This window comes from Psammomys obesus, unplaced genomic scaffold, assembly GCF_907164565.1.
Source record: "Psammomys obesus unplaced genomic scaffold, mPsaObe1.curated_primary_1811, whole genome shotgun sequence".
Taxonomy (NCBI): domain Eukaryota; kingdom Metazoa; phylum Chordata; class Mammalia; order Rodentia; family Muridae; genus Psammomys; species Psammomys obesus.
Genome location: NW_026596125.1, coordinates 16,917,433 through 16,939,229, shown reverse-complemented (window position 1 = coordinate 16,939,229; position 21,797 = coordinate 16,917,433). Strand labels below are relative to the sequence as shown.

Here is a 21,797-nt window from a genome sequence, read left to right as displayed (position 1 = left end):
GAAGCAAAGGCAGGCAGGTGAGTCATGTGAAGTATTGTGGACAAGAGCAATGAAAGTTTGTCTCCAGTCTATGGGGCTGACGGTGACACACGCATTCCTGTGCCTACCGATGCAACCTCAGAAAGCCTGAAAACACACCCTAACCTACAGATATACACCACAGCAGTCCTTGAAGGTAAGATCCGGAGTTTTAAAACCAGAAATTTAAAAGGAGAAATGATCTTTCTCCTCTCAATCATTACTACCAATTTTCTTTCACAAACAATTAATCCAATAAATCTCTGTGACAAACCAAGGCTTCCCCTCAAGAGCTATCAGGATTAAAGTGAACAAGTCTGAGATGAAATCAGTCACAGCAGCCCCCAAAAGCTGTATACTGTGTCTTGTCAGTAGTCCCACAGCTATCCCATGTCCAAAGGCTCAAAATAGATAGGATTTATGATTTAGAGGACACTTGTGACTTAGGAAGATCTCCTGACATGGCTGGGCACAGTGGCACACGCCTGTAATCCCAGCACTCAGGAGGCAGAGGCAGGCGGAGTTCTGTGAGTTCGAGGCCAGCCTGGTCTAGTCCAAGACAGCCAAGGCTACACAGAGCAACCCCTTCTTGAAAAAACAAAATTCCTGCCCCAGTCAGGATGAACCAGGAATAGGACACTGGAGGGCTCTCAACCTCCCGCTTAGGGAGAGGTGTGGCTTGCTCTCTCAGCAATTGTGCTGAAATGCAACAATGTATATATGACGCTTCTCTCAGGAAAATCCTTAGGAAACATAGTATCCAAGTTTTGTTTGGGGTTTGGAAACAGTCACCCAGGCACCTTGCCTGTGTGGCAGCCGGGAATTCCAGATTCCTAGAAGGAAACAGGTCACACAGTCAAGGCACAGCAAGCCAGTCACAACCCAGGAAAAGGTGGAAAAAGTTCCTGTATTCCAAGTTCAGGGATGCTGGCCATGCCTGAGCGGTGCTGGACACAGCAGCTTCATTCCTGGGGCGTTAGCTGTTCTACTCAGAATCAAACCTTTGCTCAAAGACCCACGCACACCCAAGAGAGGCAATGGTGCTGTGTGCTGTCTGTGTGCGTGTGCCCTGCCCCGTTCCTGGGCTTCGAGCAAGGAGCGCCGCAAACACAGTACAAGGAGAACCTGCCAAGGTGTGCGGAGAAACCGAGGGAGATGAATGAGTGTGCCCTTGGCCCACATTTCCGACCTTAGCGGCGCTGGAGACCCAGGTGGAGGGGAAACTGCCCTGATGTGCTCTGCTTGGAGGTCCAGGGAAGGGCAGAGGAGATCAAAGACGCTTAGAGATGCTAACGGAGAACTGCCAGCTGGCGTGTCAAAGCCAGCTTTCCGTCATTTTCTCACTGCTGGGGTATTACCAGAATTCACCGAGTTAGCTTAAATACTGACTCACTTTTTTGTTCTTCTTGGGGCTGGAAAGATGGCTCCGCATGTAAGAAATCGGCTGCTCTTCCAGAGGACCTGGGGTTCAGTTCCTGGCATCCACTTGGTGGCCCACTTCCCTCCATAACTCTAGTCCCTGGGGCTCTGAGGCCCTCCTCTGGCCTCCGTGGGCGCTGCATGCACGTGGTTCACAGACACACCTGCAGCCAGAGCATTCAAACACATAAAAGTAAATAGACAAGTAAAAGTTGTTTTTCTGAAGAAAATGAGTTCTAGCGTTTAGTTCCCGGACTTTGAAACAGTGTTCTTTTGTAATTTCGGAAGGATCTGTGTGTGGGGGGGCTAGGAGTCACCTCTGGTGTCATTCATCTTTCCACATTAGTCTCTGATAAAAGCTGTCCCACTGGCCTGGGACTCATGAAGCAGATGCCCGCCCCATGCCTCCGCTCCTGGATTATAAATTTGTGTCACGACCCCGTTTTTCTTTATGTGAGTCTGAGGGATTGAACTCGGTTCCTTGTGTTTAGTGGTCAGCACTCTTCTTGGCCCTGGCTGTACAGTTTCTGTTGCTTTGTTTTTTGAGACAGCATCTCTCCATGTATCCTTGGCCAGCCTGAACTCATTCAGGCCTCACACTCACTGTCACAAGCACGCGCTGTCATGCTGAGCCTGCTGCACATTGTAAAATGTGTTTTTTGCTGGTGATGTGGCCACAGCCACATCATTTGTCTTTCATTTTGACTCAGTTGTCTATAATTCTGTACCTCCCGACTCTTGGTAAAACTGCTCTCTTCACCCTGGTCCTTCACACAGAGGCTGGAACGCTTTGTCCGGAACAGCAGAGGAGGCGAGCACACGCTGAAGCTGGGACACAGTGGGACGCTGGACAGCGCCTCACGGGCATGCTGGGTGAGACACAGCGCTCTCCTCTAAGGTCGGAAATGTGGGCCAAGGGCACACTCACTCATCTCCCTCGGTTTCTCCGCACACCTTGGCAGGTTCTCCTTGTACTGTGTTTGCGGCGCTCCTTGCTCGAAGCCCAGGAACGGGGCAGGGCACACGCACACACAGCACACAGCACCATTGCCTCTCTGAACCAAATATTCAGATGAGCGTTTATGGATGACGCATAAGGTCCTCTCCCACTAGAAAATCTTAGCAGGCTTTAGGCCTTGAAAGGTTCAGTCACTGCCAAGAAGGGACTGTCCAGTAGCAGGGTCCCTGTAAGGAAGGCAGGAATGTTTCCTATGGCTGCTGACTGTGAGTAATCAGTGTGTGTCACACCTGGATGGACAGAATGTGCTTTCTGACCAGGTGAGGACTGGGGAAAGGCGGTTCCGATAATATGAATGAAGACTGTGCAGTCACATGCTCTGAGGGAGGGCTGTGACTCCTCAGTGGCTGCTTTCTAGAAACCAGCCTGGTGATGCACACCCTTGGAGACATGAAATCAGTCTTCATGAAGTTCCCAAGAAACTTCTGAGCTCTAATCCTGTGAAAAGCTTCTCTAAAAGCCATGTTCGTTAGTCAAAAACTCACTTTACTAACAAAGCAGGCCAAATGAAAGCAACACAGCCATAAGGGAAACACAAAACTCCCAATGACAGCACAGTGCTTCCCCTAATGAGATCTCCTGATGGGCTGGAGCGCACACAGAAAGCTCCTGCTCTGGCCACACGAACGTGCAGTGAAACACCTTGGCAAAGGTACTTGAGGAGAGTTTATTTTAGCTTGCCATTCCAGCTTGCTGTCTATCACTGCAGAGCTGGAGACAGCTGATCGCCCGGTCAGGGACACAGTTCACGATGTGCTGTCTGAAGGAAGGTACCACCCACAGCAGGATGTGTCTGCCTGTACCAATGAACTTTAATAAAGCAATCCCTCACAGACCACAGACCAACTCACTACAGACCATCCCTACCCCTTACTGAAAATCCCTTTCCAGGGAATTCTACATTTTTTGAGCCAACAATCAAAGGTAACCATCCCACTTAACAAATGGGCAGCATTTAGCGTGAGAAACAATGTACCTATTTATCAATAAAGGTTTAAATTGTATTTTACCTGTTACATTTAGCAAATCTCTATCAGAATAGTCTGGCTCCTGTCTAAAAACCAAATTTAAATCAGGTATGGAGATGTACACTTGAAAGCCTCACATCCAGGAGCTAAGGCAGGAGGATCACTGTGAGTTCCAAGCTACCCTTGACAACACAGTGAGGCCAAGCCTATCTCAAAACAAACAAAAATAGATTAAGTCTTCCAGGAGACACTAAACAAGGTAAGAGGTTTCCATACTGTTGCCCAGACAAGCTAGGCCCAAACTCTGGAGAATCAAGAACAACTGACTTAAAAACAACAACAACTATCTCCTGCAGAAAGCACAGGACTGTAAGTCTGGTTAGGGGAGAGACAGTCACTGTTCACGTCTCTACAGGCCACTGCAGGCACAGCTTAAACTGAGAATCCAGTAAAGGCCCTGTGGGGGTTTTCGCAGGGTAAAGGGCTTGCCATGCAGTTCTGAAGACCAGTCTGGCCCTCTGTCATAAACACAGGGTGGCAGTGAAGCCTGCCCAGCACCCTATGCTGGGAGCCAGCCACTTGAAGCTCAGTAGCCAAACTTGCCTAACTGGCAGGCTCTGGATTCAAGTGGGGCACTCTGGCTCAACATACAAGATGGAAAGCCATCTCTGAAGATGATCAACATCACCTCTGGTCTACACACACACACACACACACACACACACACGCAAAACAAAACTAAGGGTTTTTGTTTTGTTTTAATGCTACTGTTTTAAATGATCTGTGTTGATGAACTATGGTTTTCTACAATTTTTCCAGTGCAAATGAATCAACAGGAAGAATGCTTAGAAAAAATGACCAAATTCTATTTTACTGTTCCTCAGAATGTGCTCCAAAAATTACAGCAGTATCTGGAGCAATGGAGAGCAAGTTCCAAAATATACCCAGCTCTTCGAACCTTAGTCTGCACAGTGGGGAGCGAGAACCTGTATTTGTGTAGAAGATCAACTATCATGCCCACTAAAAAGTGAAAATGATGTCTGCTAAGTCCCAGCTAACTCGGTCTATGTGCTTTTCACGTATATCTTTAAGTTTCCAACTTGGGGTACAAAGCCAGGGTTTCCTCTGATGGAATTCATCCACCAGAGCCAAACAAGCACCCTGGGAGTGATCAAACTACAGAAAATTGGGCTGCAAGCATCAAGGTGAGACTAGCGTATGCCAGCTGAGCCCAGGTCTACACATATATGCTTCCTGTAAAAAGCTCAAATGGCCACTGTTGAAAGCGCCTGTGCTTGGGTAACAAACCCAAGAGGCGCTGGGTTTCCGTCCAGAGTTAGTTCAGTGGTCACTTCTTTGTCTCTTGAGCCATGAGCTCGCAAACTGAGTCAGTCAGAAAATAAACACTGAGAGAAGACACAAATCTCCGGGAGCCTGCCTTGCCGCTTGCCCGGCTGCGGAGCACGCCTCCGCCTGGTCCCTACCCCGGCTGCAGTACCTGCCAGCAGCGTCTCCTTCAGCCGGGTGAGCAGCTCGGCTGGGTGGGCCCTTCGGGCCTGTGCACGGCGAGCACGCCGCTGAGCGACAGCACCTGAGCAGCCGGCGCGGCGTGGGAGACCCGGACTTGCGGTCTGATTCTGGCTGCCGCCGCCGCGGATACACAGCCCTCACCGTTCCTGCAGTGTCTGGTGCTGTGTCCACAACCACAGACTAAAGCCCCTCTGTCGCAGCAGCTGCCATACTTTACGGCCTGTACCCGGAGGCGCACACGGATGACAGAGCACCCCCCCCCCACCTCAGAAGTTTGTGCCGCGAGGCCTTCTGGGAATTGTAGTCCATAACCGCAGTAGAGGCCCACGGCTGCCTAAGGCATCTCAGGGTTCTAATGGAATGCTCTTAGTTTCCCCGTTGGAGTTGCCGACTTAAACTAGCCAACACAAATAACAAATTTGTGTATTTTAAGTGAAGAAGTTACTTCCTGTCCCATGGTCACCCATCTACAAGTAAAAGACCCCCCCCCAAAAAAAACCTACCTTTACGTGTGTGTGTGTGTGTGTGTGTGTGTGTGTGTGTGTGTGTGTGTGTGTACATGTATATATGGAATTTGAAATACTTTTTCTGTGGCTTCTGAGGACTCACTCTTCTGATGCGATCACTGTCTCGTCTGATCCATTTCAAATACAAATATCTGAATATGCCTCAACCTGTACAAGGAACCTGCGGACCTCGCCCAGCCCACAGATGGCTCACAGGTTAGTGGGGGTTTAAATAAACATCTGGGAATGAATACACCAATCCAGGAGCAAATCATGTGGGCTTATTTTGATAACTCAAAAGAATCACTTTACTTCTTCTCCAGATACATTCAGTGGCAGTGTGGAAATTATGGGATAGCCAGATTTGTCTTCACTGTTTTTTCACATTTCCTTAGAGCTATTCTTTCTCATAATGCGCTCCATGATTTCATTTTTCCTAATGATCCCAGTCAGGGGAGTCCACTTACATTTCTACCAATCACTCAACAAATGTAGGTCAAAGCAGTTATTACAAATACAGTATTCTTGGCATTACAGCACAATTTCCTGAAGTAACCAACATCTTACACATTGGACAAACCCTCACCTCACTGCTCATTCATTTATTGTTATATCTCAGATTCCTTTCTCCCCTTTTCTCCTCCCCTCTCTTTTCCACCCCACCCACCATACCTGTCTTTTCTATTGGGCTCTACATTCTTAGTTCTTGAACTGTGTGATGGTTTGGGTAGGAACAGCCCCACAGGCTCTTGGTCATCAAGGGGGTGGTGCTACTTGACAGGGATTAGGAGGTGTGGCCTTGTTAGAGTAGGTGTAGCCTTGTTGGAGGAAGTATGTCACTGGGGGATGGGCTTTGAATTTCAAATGCTCAAGCCAGGCCTAGTTTTCTCTCTCTCTCTCTCTCTCTCTCTCTCTCTCTCTCTCTCTCCCTCTCCCTTCCAGTGCTGTCTCTGTCTCTCTCCTCCCTCCTCTCTCCTTTCTTCTTTCTCTCTCCTCTCTCCCTTCTGCCGTCATCCCTCTCCCCTCTCCTCTTTCTCCTCTCTCCTATTTCCTCTTTTCCTCTCTTTTCTCTCCTCTCTCCTCTTTCCTGCCTGCTGATCTGGTTGCATAATTCTCACCTTTCTCCAGCACCATGTCCGCCTGCATGGGGCTGTACTTCCCCCCAAAATGACTAAACCTCTGAATGTAAGCCAGCCTCAATTAAATGTTTTCCCTACAAGAGTTTCTGTGGTCATGGTGTCTCTTCACAGTAACAGAGCACTGACTAAGATTGTCTGCTTTTAATAAACTTCACTCCACCTTGTTGGTCTGGTTGCCTGTTTTATCCAGTCTCCAGAATCTCCTGGATGAAGCGCCCCCAACGGCTTGCAGAACATAGCACTTCATTTGCTCTCTCTCGCTCTCTCTTGACATTTTTTTGCCTCTAGCTCTTGTTTTAATTTTTTTCATAGCAGCTCATGTTCCTGCTAATTTTTTTTTCCATGGCACACATCATCTGACATACCACATACTTTACTAAATGTGTTTAATATCTGGCTTCCTTTATTTGAATATAAGCTTCATGAGTACAACAATTCTGTATTGAATTCTTGAGGCACAGTCTCCAGAGCCTGGGATAGCAGCAGATACAATACTCGACAAACGTGTTGAAGAAATGAATGACACCTTCTATAGAAACCACTCAAAATGGAGGTTAGTGCCAATTTCCATGAGAGTGCGGAGTTTTAACCTGTATAAGAATAGACACATTATAAATGTGGTTTGCCATACTTGGATTCAAATGCCTTTATCTCTTTTTTATATGTGTAGAGATTAGAAAAATGAATAAAGCTACCTACTGCCATTTACAAAGTTTCTTTGTGCTTGGATGTGGTAATACACCTTTAATCCCAGCACTCTAGAGGCAAAGGAAGTCAGTCCTCTGTGGGTTACAGGCCAGCCTGGTCAACAGGGCAAGTTCCAAGCCAGTCAGGAATAGACAGTGAAGCACTGTGTAGTGGCTTAAATGAGCTGTCCCCTCAGGATCAGATGTTTGAACACTTGGGCTCCAGCTGGTGGCTGTTTGGGTAGTTTGGAAAGTGTGGCCTTGCTGGAGGAACTAGCTTTGAAGTTAAAAGCCTTGCATCATTCCCAGATTTCACTTTGCTTCCTGCTTGTGGCTCAAGATATGAACCCAGGCATCCCAATCCAGCTGCTGCTAGCTACCTGCTTCCACATCCCAACAGACTCTTATCTGTCTGTAACCATAAGCTCATATACTGTTCCTTCTATAAGTTGCCTTGATTGTGTGCTTTGTCACAGCAACAGAAAAGTAACTGATATACCTTGTCTCAAAATAATGCTAGTACAAATTAAAGTCTAACATTCTAAATAAATTGCTTTTTGCCCTCAGTTATTCTTATGCCACCAAAGGTTATTTATGAGTAAGATTCAAAATATCAACCAGGTCCAAATACATCCCTGAGTCCTCCCTGGCTCCTAGGGCTCTGTCTGGTCCCTGACAGAGACACCCAGGACTGGAGAAGCTTCTACAATGTATTCTCTGGGACCTCAGATAGCAGGCCATGGCGGCCGCTTTGAGGACTTTAATCTGAGTCTCCAAACTAAGATGAGAAAGATGTTCCTGACGACTAGAAAGCGAAGCTGAAGATGCTCAAATCTGAATCACAGGCATGAGAAAATCACCATTTTTATAAATTCAGAGAAGAGCTAGCTGTATCTGTCCTGTGTGGTTACGATTCCATCGAGGAATTAGAAAGGGCAGGAATGCTCTTGCTGCTGTGAGTGTTTTGGGTGCTGTCTCTGTGCTCTCGCCATGCCTAGGAAAATTGAGGAATTCAAGGACTTTCTGCTCACAGCCTGGCAGAAGGAAGTCAAGACCAAGAAGAACAAGGATAATGTGAAGGTCAAGGTTCGATGCAGCGGGCTCCTTTACAGCCTGGTCAGCACAGACAAGGAGAAGGCAAAGAGGTGGAAGCAGTTCTACCCCCCTGGTTTGGCAGTGAAGGAGCTGAAATGAACTAGTTCTCCGCATTTGACTACTAAAAACCCTAGACAGGCCCAAGAAAGGGGAGGGGGGGTTGGAAAACTCTTAAAATCTTTGTTTGCAAATACTGACTCTAACTCTCCTAACACTAAAATAGAAGCATTGTCACTCAGGGGAACTCATCTGAGCCTCTAGGTCAGGGGTTTTTATTGGCAATCAGTCAATAGATGATAATCTTCTACATGACTGAATTTAGATCCTCAGTCTCTAGACTCCAGAGGTCAAAGCAATGCTGGAGTGGCCTGAAGCCTGAGACATACCGTTGTATTCTTATCATGAGCCTTGGAATATCTCAGAGGTTGATCTGCACTCCGGAGGCAGAAGCAGAAGAATCACAAGCTCAAAGCCAGCCTGGATTTCCTGTGAGACTCTCAAAACACCACAACAAACTACAATAACATAATTCGGATAATATTTTTAATGTTCCAAAAAAAATCGAAGATCGATTCAGTAATATTTTCAAAGTTCTTAGAAAGATAATTGCATATTAAACAAGTGGTGATTATAAAATCCAGAATGAGGTTAATAATTCAATAAACATTCCTCTCAAGACTCTGCTGGTAAGGCAGTGGGGATTTAGCAGTAAGGAAACAGACTCTATTTCTGCTTTGGAATTCAGCAAACACGGAGTTTCTGCCAGCTATAAACCAAAGGCAGCATTTCTGTGTGCAGATCTGTCCTAAATACTCCATGCTGTGCTGACAGCTTCCTCTGTGAGAGGTTTGTGGGACTGGAGTGTGAAAGAAACCAGGAGCCAGGGTGTAGTCATGCTTAGGGAAGCCATGTGGAGCTTTGTCATGATATTCTCAAGAACAAGATGGTGAGTGGGGGCACTGTCAGAAGAGGTAGCCAGAACAGTGTGAGAAAAGAGGACGTTTAACTGACTATCACCACCGAAAAGAGATCTTTTAGGTGTAACAGGCAGCACCTGGGGCCTGTCATGGTGCAGATTCTGAGTATGGCCGATCTGGACAAGAAGGGAGAAGATGTTCTGTGCATGTTGTTGTAGTGACAGGAAGGTGAGAAAAGAGAAGAAATACGCTTGAAGACGAAAGATAAATTCTGTGCACTCACCATGGGTTACACACAGAGTGATTAGCACGAAAACTCAGCAAACCCCTGAGAAATAGTGTCAACGAGGACAAACTGTGATGTCACCAAGCAAAGATGAGCAAACTAATGTCCAAGGCACTAAGCAGCTGTTGAAAGCCCAACGACAGACAGACGACACTTGACAGGACCCAAGCTTGCTGAGTCTGAAGGCCATAAAGTTCCAGTCCCCACACGGATAAGACAGCCAGGCTCTGTTCAGATGGAGCACAAAGATGGCTCCAGGGTCCTGGAATATGAAAAGTAAAAAACAATTCCCATGGGCAGGCCATAGGAAGCATAGATTAGAATCAACTATGCAATAAAATAACGGAATTTCAGGCAAGAATGAGCCTCTCGTGGGCGGTTTGTATGACTATAAAGGGGTTACCAGATTAGCTGATGCCAACATGTCTTCTCTTTCTCTCTCCCTTTCTTCTTCCCACACCTTCGTTTTCTCCCCATCTCCTCCCTCCCTCTTCCCTTCCTTCCCTCTGGCTTCTCTTCTTCCCTCCTTACCTTCCTCCCTCTCTTTTTTTCTCGGCTTTTAAAACATAATTGTGCTATATACCCCAAGCTGGCCTTGAACTCAAAGCAATCTTCCTGCCTCAGCCCCTGAGTGCCATGGTTACATTTGTGAACTACTAGGTCTGGCTCTAATCTTCGAAGCAATAACAGAATTATGCCTGTGAGAATATATGGCTGAGGCTAAGTAATCTTCTGTATTCTTTCCCTGTCTCCAAGGCTTCCTGTCCTGTCTTCTCAGCTGGATAAGGCAGTGTGATCCCCACAAAAGAATCTGGGGAGCCAAGTGAAACAAGCCAAAACATTTGAATGTCAGCTGGGTGTGGTGGTGTATGCCTTTAATCCCAGTACTTGGAAGGCAGAGGCAGATGTATCTCTGGGTATCTGAGGACAAACTGATGGATAAAGGGCGTCCAAAACAGCCTGGGCTATTACACAGAGAAACTCTGTCTTGAAAAAAAACAAACAACAGGACTGGAGAGATGGCTCAAAGGTTAAGAACACTGGCTTCTTTTCCAAAGGTCCTGAGTTCAATTCCCAGCAACCACATGGTGGTTCACAACCTCTATAATGAGATCTGATGCCATCTTCTGGCATGCAGGTGTACATGTAGATAGAGTATTGTATACATAATAAATAAATAAATCTTTAAAAAAAAAAAAGGAAAAACAAACAACAACAACAAACCATTTGAATGCCAGTGAGCTTACCCCTGTGACTAGTGTGGTGAGTCTCTCTGCTGAGGTATTTGATTTTTTAGAACCCAAGAGATCAGGGTCCAGGTTAGCGGGGGCAGATGCTTGTAAGCACAGAAGTGTTCTGCTGTTTGCCAAACCTCACCGGGTCTGACCTCCGCTTTCTTGACAGTTTGTTCTGTTAAGTTACAGCAATGCCATCTTAACAGCTTTCCCAGTCCCTGTCCTTGAAATGAATTCATGCTGCTGCCTCAGCCGGCTCGTTGGCACTAAGAGCTGGTTCATTCAGCAGTGTGCCCACCTGTCAGAGGGCATCCCGACTCCTGGACCTGGAGTTCTAGGTGGCTGTGAGATACGTGACACGGGTTCAGGGACAGCCTGGGTCCTCTGGAAGAGCAGCAGGTGCTCTTAACCCCTGAGCCGTCTCCAGCCCTACACATTTCAAAACATAAACCACATATGTGTATCAGATTACAAACACTACAGGCTAGACTAATCGGGCAGGTAGCAGCTCTTACTTTTAATGGCTTTTATGTGACTGTTCTTTTGTCTTCTCATTTGCATGAATGTATTATGTAGCTTGTTGACGGGGCATGAAATAACTTACATCTGGACTACTCCTGTTTGCCTACAGGGCCATTTTAATAAAGAACTTGAAGAAAGTGCTATGAGTATTATTTTTAAGTAGGCTCTGAGGACTTGGAATGTTTAAAGCCACTCTATATTCACATTGTGAAGATAACGTACAAACTGTCTCCATTGATTAATCTACATTCTCATGAGCCAGGGAAATGTCTTCCCGTGACTTCAGTTTTCTTTAAGCGTTTAATAATGCTCTCCACTTCAGGAAGACTTTAAGGCTGGCCTCAGAGACACTGGTGATGGATGCTTCCCATTACCAGGTTGAATGAAAGCTTCTCGATTGGTGTGGACCGCCTAGAGGCTGAGAGAGAGAGGAGAGAGGTTCGTGCCCATCACTCATTATTGCTCTGAAGGCTTCAGCCTCCCCTGTTATTACTTAATTGAATTTAGAAAAGGCATAATCTGCCTTTTTAATATTCCACATATTTTAAAATGTGAAGTTGATTTAGGGGAAAGATGGAGAGAGCTGGATGTTTTTCTTGGTTTGTTATTTGGTATCTATTCCATCTGAGTGTTTCAGCCAATCTGGAAAATAAGAATGTGTCCTTGTGTTTGGAGTCAAGGCATATTTGTCTAAGTTTCTCCATTCTTGCAGTTAGCTATTAAGTATGGACACTTTTCATTTGAAAACCAGTCAAAGCTTGCGTATGTATACTAAAATTAGGTTTTGTAATTTAACATTCCACTAAACCTCTGTAACCCTATCTCTTATAATATCTAATCTAGGGCGCTCTCTCTCTCTCTCTCTCTCTCTCTCTCTCTCTCTCTCTTTCTGTGTGTGTGTGTGTGTGTCTTTCTGTCTGTGTATGTGGACACAGAGGACTTATTGTCTATATTATATGTAATGCATACTTTATTTGAAAACTGGAATAGCTACGTTATTTATAAAACTGCCCATCTGTGTAATTCATCATCAGAAAGACAAGCTCAGACATGAACTTTTGCCCTGACCCACTTGAGTTTATAGCCAGCATGCTTTGATAAACACATGGGCCTAATATTTGCATAGCTCATGTGGACACTAGGAAGGCCCATTTCGTGCCAGCGTGTCATGGACATGGTGTCGTTTCGTCAAGCTGCACTTCCTCCCTGATAGGTGGCTTTGGAGGCAGCCACACTGCCCTCCAGTTCCTCATCTCCCACACCTTGCGGTCTGTCAGTGGACTTTTATAACCTGCCCAGGGAGAATTATCATCTGCAGCATGGCTTCACCAGCCAGCCATCTTCCTCTCATTCAGCCTCTGAAGGGAGACGTCCCCAGAGCGTGCTTTTCCTCGGCCTCTGAGCCATCCTGTTAACTCCTAGCTGTCCTGTGCTCTTTGTGGTCTCTGGAGACAGGGCCAACTGCAAGACTGCATCCTCTCAGCTTTTGCCAGAGGATTCATGTCACCGACCTGCAAAAAACCAACTCAGTCAATGCCAGCGAAGGTGTTGCTTGTCCCCAGGTGTTTTTGCAGCCAGGACACAACTCTGAAAACGAGGAAATAAATGTGCATTCGAAGTCCTAAACACATCATCATCCGGGGTGTGGGGAAAGAATTCTTTTAAAGGGTTTTGTAAAATAGTGTTTTCTGCTGATAGCAGCATTTTATCGCCAGTTCAGCAATTGTCTCTTTAAATGCATGGCTTCCTTGAAAAGCCATGAATAAGCCAGTCCTGACGCCTGGTGCATAAATTGTCCAGGATGTCTCTTCCAACTCCCAGATCATATGTCTGTCTTCTGCCCTGCGTGGAGCCTAGAAAAACATCAGCTTGCATTATTCTCTGAAATACTCTACCATGGAAGGCTGAAGGACACAACAGTCAATCAATACGCAATGGATAAATCACACCACTTAAAAGTGTCTTCCGCTTCTGCTCTCAGCCCTGGGATCAGAGCAGCTGCCGGGTTTGCTGGTATGTCCATACTTCATTTCTTTTGTTCCCTGAAAGGAAAATGTAAGTTAAAACTCAGAGAATATGTTTTCTAACTTCATGAGTTAGCATTGACTAATTGGTCCACTCAACTTCAGCAGACATCCCTGAAAACAGAGTTTGTTGTCATATACAGTTCTGGGGACGAGGTTCTTCCAGCATGCCCCAGTGCTCACAGGAGTGGCCAAAGGCCTGGAAGAAAGATGTGCTATATTCTGGGAGACAGAGTGCTGTGCCTGGAAAACCACACTGGCCACTGATTAACATGTGCATTAAGATGTACACACATATATGCATACAGACACACACACACACACCACACCTGCCTGTTCAAGTAACAGAGCTGGGTGTGACCCCACACCTACCTGTAACCCTGGCACAGGTTTTAAACTGGAACTCTCAAAGTCCAGATTCAGGGAGAGAGAAATGAGGTAGAGAACAATACACGAGTCCACTGGATGCCTTCCTCTGGGCTCTGCACAGACATGTGCACATATACAGACACAGTACCTTGCTCTCACACAATCCACATCCACACACCCAACACATACACAAAAAACTAAAAGCTATACATAAGAAATAACAAACTTTAAAGTATATAAACAAATAAACAAGAACTCTTTGAATTAGGAGCGCCTTTGAGGAAAACCTTGGAGAAAACAGCCACACCTTTTCTTTGCGTCTGCTCTAACAAGCATAGAATTCTCTCTCTGTATTGAGTCTCAGAATGGATGAGATGCTCATTCCTTGGCCAGCATCCAGTGAGGGATTAAAGTGGGGTCACTGCCTTTCACTTGGCCTTGGGCAACACATTGTGGCTATTGGACTAGCTGCTGGTCAGGGGGTATTTAGTAATGTAGCCAGCATTATGCTAGGAGGGAGATCATAGGAGGCAGTGACTCAAGGGCAAGAAAACATCCATAGTTTGATATATTCTTAAAAACCAGAAGCTCCATGCTTATACAAGAGACCTACTTAGCAGGTCTTTATGAATAAATAAAGAACATTGAGTATCTCGGGGCTGGAGAGATGCCTCAGTGGTTAAGATGTATACAGCTCTTGTGGAGGACCATAGTTCAGTTCCCAGCATGTACCTTTAGGCAATTACAACAGCCTGTAACTCCAGCTCCAGCAGATGCAACGCCCTCTTCTGGCCTCCATAGGCAACTGCACTCATGTACTCACACCCTTACTCAGACACACATGCACACACATAATTAAAACCACAAACATTGTGTTAAAGGAATGTCAGTGATCTCACACAGATCAGGCCCGAGCTCACATTGAAGGCAGTAGCCATGCAGGCTGAGCAAGGCTGCTTATTATGTGCTCAGCAGAGCACTAGTTTCTTCCCCAGACGACAGCAATCATTTGGTGTGCACTCTTGGAGCACGGTCTTTTCTCAAAAGGTGTTAACTGGTCACAGATGTGATAGGAAGTGAAGCTGGGCTCTGGCTTTTACAGTTACAGGAATAAGAGCTATTGCTGGGCATTGATGCTCAGTGACTCATTAAAAGTCCATCTTTCCACCCTCCTTTGGGAAGAAGGAATGGCCTCCAGATGAGCTGTTTTGGTCTAAAGAAAGGGACAGGCTTGGCCACTCTCAATATTCCTGAGAAGTTCACAGTGCCCCTCCCCCTTCTCTTGCTCTTACACAAAAGCTTTCCTGTGATTTTGGAGGGGCTGCTTAACCCAGCACTTCCAGTAAGAGAACAATTTCCTTTTTTTGCTGAGGTTGAGGCAAGGCCTCAGACAACCATGACAGTGTGCTCTATGCTGTGAGGACACTCACAGCTGTGGTAATTACTTCTCTGGATGGAATTGATAATGACCACGGCTCTCTGAAGTAATTCCCTTTCACGTCTAGGAATGAGCAGAGGAAAATACGCAGGCTTACCATTAACTGAGGAATCAGACCTCATTTTCATAAGAGTTTCTTATCACCCTTTAATTGAGAGTTTTGAAAAATTAATTCTTCAACTGGATACAGAAGATGCTCAGTCCTGGAAGCTGATGAACTCTTGGGTGTTTAGTAAGATCCTCTCCCCTACAGCACTGAATATCTGGAAGCACTGCTCTCCCCTACAGCACTGAACATCTGGAAGCACCGGCACATGCGTACCGTTAGCAATGTGAAGTGCTATGCTTTGCCCCGCACGCCTGCAGTGCTCAGCCCATTATGACAACAGTGCAGGCAGAGGCGGGCAGGAAAGGGAGCCCGCCCAGGGGAGAGTGACTGTGAGAGATTTTATAATCCTTTGATTTCCTCCCAACTCAGTGGGGCTTTGATTCCTGGTTTAAATTCCTAAGATTTATGATAATTCCCCCTGCAATAAAAACACACTCATTTTTCAAGTAGTCATTCCTCTAATTAAGGATGGAGGAAGAAAGTCCTGAGATACAATGAAATGTAGCACTTTAAGAACTTTCAAAGAATTACAAATGTAAACAACTGGTTATTCTGGGCGGGTGATGAATCTTCCCCCTGATCTGGCAAGATATGAGAGAGAAAACGTCCTATACAGTTATTTCCCTTTGTCAGTGACAAAGCTACAGGTCAAGACCTGCCTGGACAGAGTCACACAATTCGCCCTGAGCCAGCTATGGAGACCTTACACAGCATCAGGCTCTGCAGACACCGGAAATGTGACGGTCCCGGGTGTGTTCCTGGAGCTCCTGGGGTAAGCAATGTCCCCCAAGTAAGGTTGCTTTGCTTTATAATGACTCTGGGGATACCCCGGCCACTCCAAGGGGATTCTGGGGACCCTCTCCTGACCTTTGGTTTTGATGCAAGACTTCAAAACAGGAGCATACTCAGTGAATTTCATTGTCCATCAGATAACTGAACTGCGAAGCCTTTTCCTCTCCACTGCTTCTACACACTGTGGTCTTGGCCGCTCACTGCTTTAGCAAACGGCTCTAGCATCCCTCGTGTCTCCGGTGGTAGGTATCAGGGCTGGCTCTCTTCCGGTTCTGACCTCTCATCCAAAGAACTGAGAATAAAGGCTCACACCGCTTTTCAAAGAAGCAAGATAATTGAGCAAAGTGATAGAGCAGATTAAGAGGGGCCATCAGGACTGTGTGTGAGGGTTCCAGCAGCAATCAGTGCTGACAGAGCTGCCTCTCCTGGGGACAGAGATGGAGGACTCCGCTACTGAGAGGCTTGCTTTGGGTGCTTTTCTATTTTGCTGATAGATTAGGCTACATAACCATCCTTCAGCTGTGCATAGCCCTTCCCACAGTGCCTCTGACTTAAATCACATGCACACCTAAGTTTGCATAGGCATAAGATGATACATAGTTATCCCAATGGTACAGAAGGACACGCTTTTACCTTACTGCACACACACACACACACACACCACACACACACACACACACACACACACACACACACACACACACGTGACAAATTCTGCCTTTCTAGTCTTCATGCCTTAGTACACTGAGATACACTTGAACTGAATTTAATTGTTGCCAGAGAGGGTGTATTTATAAGAGATGATACCCATAGCCTGACACCGATGCTGTGAAACAGGGACTCTGGAGTTACTAGGTTTGGAGAGAGATGTCTGTGCATGGGAGCTGCAGGGACAAGAACGAGGCTGCCAAGTGCTTACCTCAAAGGGGTGTGTGTGTGCGTGTGTGTGTGTGTGTGTGTGTGTGTGTGTGTGTGTACCAAAGCAATGGGAGTCTTGGTTACCAAACTGTCTGCCATGCCTGTCTGCCTCATAAGGGTGTGTTTTAATGCAGGCATGGCCCTCAGCCCATGGTGAGCTCCAGCTACATGCTTCTCACCCAGGCTGACACCCACGCCCTTCAATTTTAGGGGTGTCTGTTCTTTTACTTCTCATTTCTCCCACACACAATTTTTTATTTGAGAATTCCTTTTTTTTTTTCAATTTTTAAAAAAATACGTGGTTTTCATTGTCGTAGGGTGTGCGTGCTTGTGTATGTAGCCGTGCACATGTGGAGATTGGGTCTCTTCTACTTTTACATGCATTCAGGAGACTGAGCTCAGGAAGACACGCTTGCTAACATTTTACACACCCATCCAGCGGTTCTCAACCTGTGGGTCATGACCCTTTGAGGTCAGGGGTCACCTAAGAATAAAACTTCACAAAAAATAGCAAAGTTACAGTTATGAAGTAGCAACAGAAGTAATTTTATGGTTGGGGTCACCACAACATGAGGAACTGTATTAAAGGCTGCAGCATTAGGAAAGTTGAGAATCCCTGGTCAGTCCAGCTCACTAACCCTACACCCCGTTTACACTGAGGTTCATGTAACTGATAACCCAGATCAACAGTTTTTGCTCCTGATGAACACCAGAGCCACATAAGGCTCCGGCAAATGGCTCCCAGGCCTGACATCCCGAGTCAGTGACTGAGAGGGACCTGTGGACTCAGAACTACTGACCTGTCATTAGAATCGGTGCAGAAGTTCAAAGCTGGGGTCAATGGAAGTGTTTAGCAGTCACAAGAAAGAGCTGCAGAAAGCTGAGAGTTCCCAGCGGCTCCTATAAATCTCTTGCCTGCAACAATTACTTTTTTCAATAATAAAAACAGAGTGATTTTGCAGACTAGAAACTGTATTGGGAATATGAAAAATATGAAGAAGAAAATAAAAACCACATGGATTCAAATTCAACATCTTAGCTAGCTTCCCCAAGTAGATTATTTGTATTTTATATTTCTGTTTTGTTGAATTTATCTTTTTATATCATTTTCTGCTAAAAACGACCACTTTGTTCTACAAATATAGGGAATGGAATTACCTGTATCTTTTCTGTTTCTTGCTCTCTCTCACACACAGTCACACACAGTCACACAGACACACAAGACTCGAGAAGTTTTTGTGCTCAGCAGCAAATGTAGAGGCTGAATATGTTCTGTGACCCAGTTTGTCATGGTGGCTTTTAGTCAGCTCCAAAAAATATTTGAGGGTAATTATATAAAAAGTTGAATTATTAAATACAATTTGAATAGTTTTTGATCTTTCAAAACAGCTGAATGGGGAGTTGGAGACATGGCTCAGCTGTAAGGAGCACTGGCCACTCTGGCAGAGAATCTGGGTTCAGCGATCAGCTCCTACACGGCAACACACAACTGCCTGTAACCCCAGTTTCAGGGAACTCAGTGCCCCCTTCTGCTCTCTGTACATACAGACAGACAGACCGGCAAACATTCATATCCACAAAATAAGTACAAATCCTTAAAATAGTTAAGTGGCAATTTTTAATTTAAAATAGCTGTGCTATCCCAGAAGCAGAAAGACGCACATGGTATATACTCACTCATATAGACATATAATTTAGGATAAACCTACTAAAATCTGTACACCTAAGGAAACTAATCAAGAGGGGGGACTCTTGTTAAAATGCTCAATCCCTATCCAGAAAGGCAAAGAGGATGGACATCAGAAGAAGGAGAAAAGAGGGAACAAGTCAGGATCCTGACACAGAGGATCTCTGAAAGGCTCTGCCCTGCAGACTATCAATGGAGATGCTGAGACTTATGGGCAACCTTTGGGCAGAGTGCAGGGAATCTTAGGAAAGAAGTGGGAAACAGTAAGATCTGGAGAAGACAGGAACTCCACAAGGAGAGCAACAGAACCAAAAATTCTGAGCACAGGGATCTTTCCTGAGACTGATACTCCAACCAAGGACCATGCATGGAGATAACCTAAGACCCCTGCACAGATGTAGCCCATGGCAGTTCAGTATCCAAGTGGGTTCCATTGTGATAGGAACAGGGACTGTCTCTGACATGAACTCATTGCACTGCTCTTTGATCACCTCCCCTTGAGGGGGGAGCAGCATTACCAGGCCACAGAAGAAGACAATGCTGCCACTCCTGATGAGACCTAATTGACTAGGATCAGAAGGAAGGAAAAGAAGACCTCCCCTATCAGTGGACTTAGGGAGAGGCATGCATGCAGAGGGGGGAGGAAGAGAGGGATTGGGATGGGAGGAGGGAGGGAACCACAGGGGGGATACAAAGTGAATAAAGTGTAATTAATAAAGAATAAAATAAAATAGAATAGCTGTTTTCTAAGAAATAAAATTTCTATTACCATCTTAATTTCTTTTAGAAAAATCTGCTACAAGTGCAATTTAGGAGCCAAAGCAACTGTACTGGGTTTGGTTGCATATTTTAATAATTTCAAAGAATATTGGATTAACCAAGGAAGTACAAGAAGAGGTAGATAGGCACTTTTATCTTTTTGCTGCTGTTTTTTTTTTTCTTTTTCCCTCCCTCCCTCCTTCCTGTCCTTGCTTTCTCCTTTCTTCTTCTCACCTTTTCTCTGCCTTTCCTTCTCTCCCTCTCCCACCTCTTTTCCTTCTTCCCTCCTTCTTTCCCTTCTTCCTACCTTTCTTCCTTCCCTCCTTCCTTCCTTCCTTCTTTCCCTCCTTCCCTCCTTTTGGCCTATGTTTGTCTGAGGTTGGGTCTCACTAGCTCAAGTACCTTGACTGCACTAGGTCATCAAAGCTGGTCTCCACCCCAAGCGCTGGCATCAAAGGCACCGCCACTGTTCTCAGGATTATGTCTGCTTCTTTCACATGTAGTTTCCATTCCTAAAGTCACTTTGAGTATGATGGCCGGAGTTCCACCCTGCACATCATCTTTCAGGCAGAAGGAGGACGAATAATGGAGCTCCCTGGCTGAGCGAGCGAGCGAGCGACCTTTGGAAATCCAGCACCGTTACTCGTCCGTTTTTATTTGCATTTCAAATGAGCTGTAGCTTCAGAGGAAGCTGTACAATGAGGTCAATTGCTACCAAAGATATAACCAAGAAGTTTTAAAAAACAGAAAACAACAGATATTGTAAAAGCAAGTGACAATCTTCTTCCACCGCAAATTCTACGTTCATTTGAAGGATTCATTGGCACCAAAGAGCAGAACAGTCAATAACAAGTGTGTCACCCAGAGGCTCAAGGATGTTACCAAGGACCTGGTATTTTTATGCTTTGTATCCTTTTGCTTTTGCTTGAGACAAGGTCTTGTATGGATGCCATCACAGTTCAGGCATTTTTGCGGTTTGTTTCCATTTTTTCGAGACAGGCTCTCATATAACCTAGGCTGACCCTGAACTCATTGTGCAGTTGAGGGTGATTTTGAACTCTTGGTCCCAATTCCTCCCTCTCCTGAGTGCTTAGGTGTGCATCCCCTTGCCTGATTTATACGATGCTCATGAGGACTCATGCAAGCAAATGCTCTGCACTGAGCAGCAACACATCCCTGGTTTGGGTTTTAAATATCTTGCAAAGGCTCCTGCATGAAGAACAGAACTTCCTCTTCATCCATTATTCTCATGCAAGTCTTCTGTTTTCCCGGGAGGTGGTAAGTGTGGAGTGCAAGCTTACGCACAGCTTTATCTGACCCCGTATCAGAGGCCTGGCCATATCCGAGTCAGTAGGAAGAAGCCCAGGAGAGAGTACATGCGTATGTGCTCTCAGAAACCACCATAAAGATGAAGCTGCCCCTTCTGCCTTTCCAGGCCTATCACTCTTGAAGGATTTCTGAACTTGAAACTTAGAATTAAAACGCAGTTAGTTCACTAATTGAGTTAATTTAGATGCCAGTCCTGAGAAGTCAAATCCCAAAGAAGGAATTTTGATCTGAATTAGCTAGTGTAATTGTCTGCAAAGTCTAAACTGACCAAATAATTGCAAGTTAATTCTTGTATTTTATGTTGCAGAAAGGTGGTTGGTCTGACTGGAAACGGGCCATTTGCATTGCCACAGTGGAAATGGGGGTAAACTTCCTCTCCACAGCGTGGGGTGGAAAGGTCAGGAGACACGGGTAAGGTATGGCGATGTGGCTGGTTGCCACCTCGAGGCGGTGTGACTGGTATCCGGTGGGAGACGTCTGCTGAGCACCCTGGGATGCACAGAAGACCCTGGTCCAAGGCCTGCTGCTGAGACAGGGCTTGTCAAACAGGACTCTGGGAAGGAAGATGTGACCACGTGTTCACGGCTGTCCAATCAGCTCTTCGAGGCCGCAGAGCCTTACTTAAGCTTGTGTCATTGGCTATCAAGGTGAGCTGGGAACTGCCTCTCTCCTATTTCGAGTTTCCAGTGTGGACAGAGTCCTAACGTTCTTGAAACACCTTTAACTCTTCTGTTTCTGGTCGGGTTTCCGGGAAGGTTGTGAAGGGGCTTTGTTTTTGAAGTCCGTCTATTTCTTGCGGAATTGCAGCGGCATTGGCTTTTCCTAAGTGCTGTGGCATTAGTTTCCCCTTCTGTCTACTGAAACATCAGCGAGACGCTCACGCGCAGTCCTGGAGACTGTCTGATTACTTCATTCATTTTTGATGAGCTTGCTGCTTGTGCTTCAGGATAACAAAGCAGAAATTGGATACCATAATTCTTGCTGATAGAATGTCTCTAAGTTTGGTTCTCAGGTATTAATCATGTAGGCTGAG

General features: G+C 45.7%; 2 protein-coding genes across 2 annotated transcripts in view; one reads left to right on the top strand and one right to left on the bottom strand.

The window, feature by feature from the left end:
* Positions 1 to 5,163, bottom strand: part of Trub1 (TruB pseudouridine synthase family member 1) — a 39,656-nt gene extending 34,493 nt beyond the window's left edge. The window contains 4 exon segments of the mRNA XM_055591760.1: positions 2,166 to 2,330; positions 4,908 to 4,963; positions 4,966 to 5,085; positions 5,088 to 5,163. Coding sequence (XP_055447735.1) covers positions 2,166 to 2,330; positions 4,908 to 4,963; positions 4,966 to 5,085; positions 5,088 to 5,163 — 417 coding nt within the window.
* A 3,111-nt stretch (positions 5,164 to 8,274) lies between these two features.
* Positions 8,275 to 8,478, top strand: LOC129665177 (60S ribosomal protein L38-like). The gene has a single exon (XM_055591736.1). The coding sequence runs from the start codon at positions 8,275 to 8,277 to the stop codon at positions 8,476 to 8,478; it is 204 nt and encodes a 67-aa protein (XP_055447711.1).
* The last annotated feature ends 13,319 nt before the right edge of the window (positions 8,479 to 21,797 follow it).

What these genes read in the sequence shown, in the direction of transcription:
- LOC129665177 (XM_055591736.1), top strand. Translation starts at nt 8,275, where the DNA reads ATGCCTAGGAAAATTGAGGAATTCAAGGACTTTCTGCTCACAGCCTGG.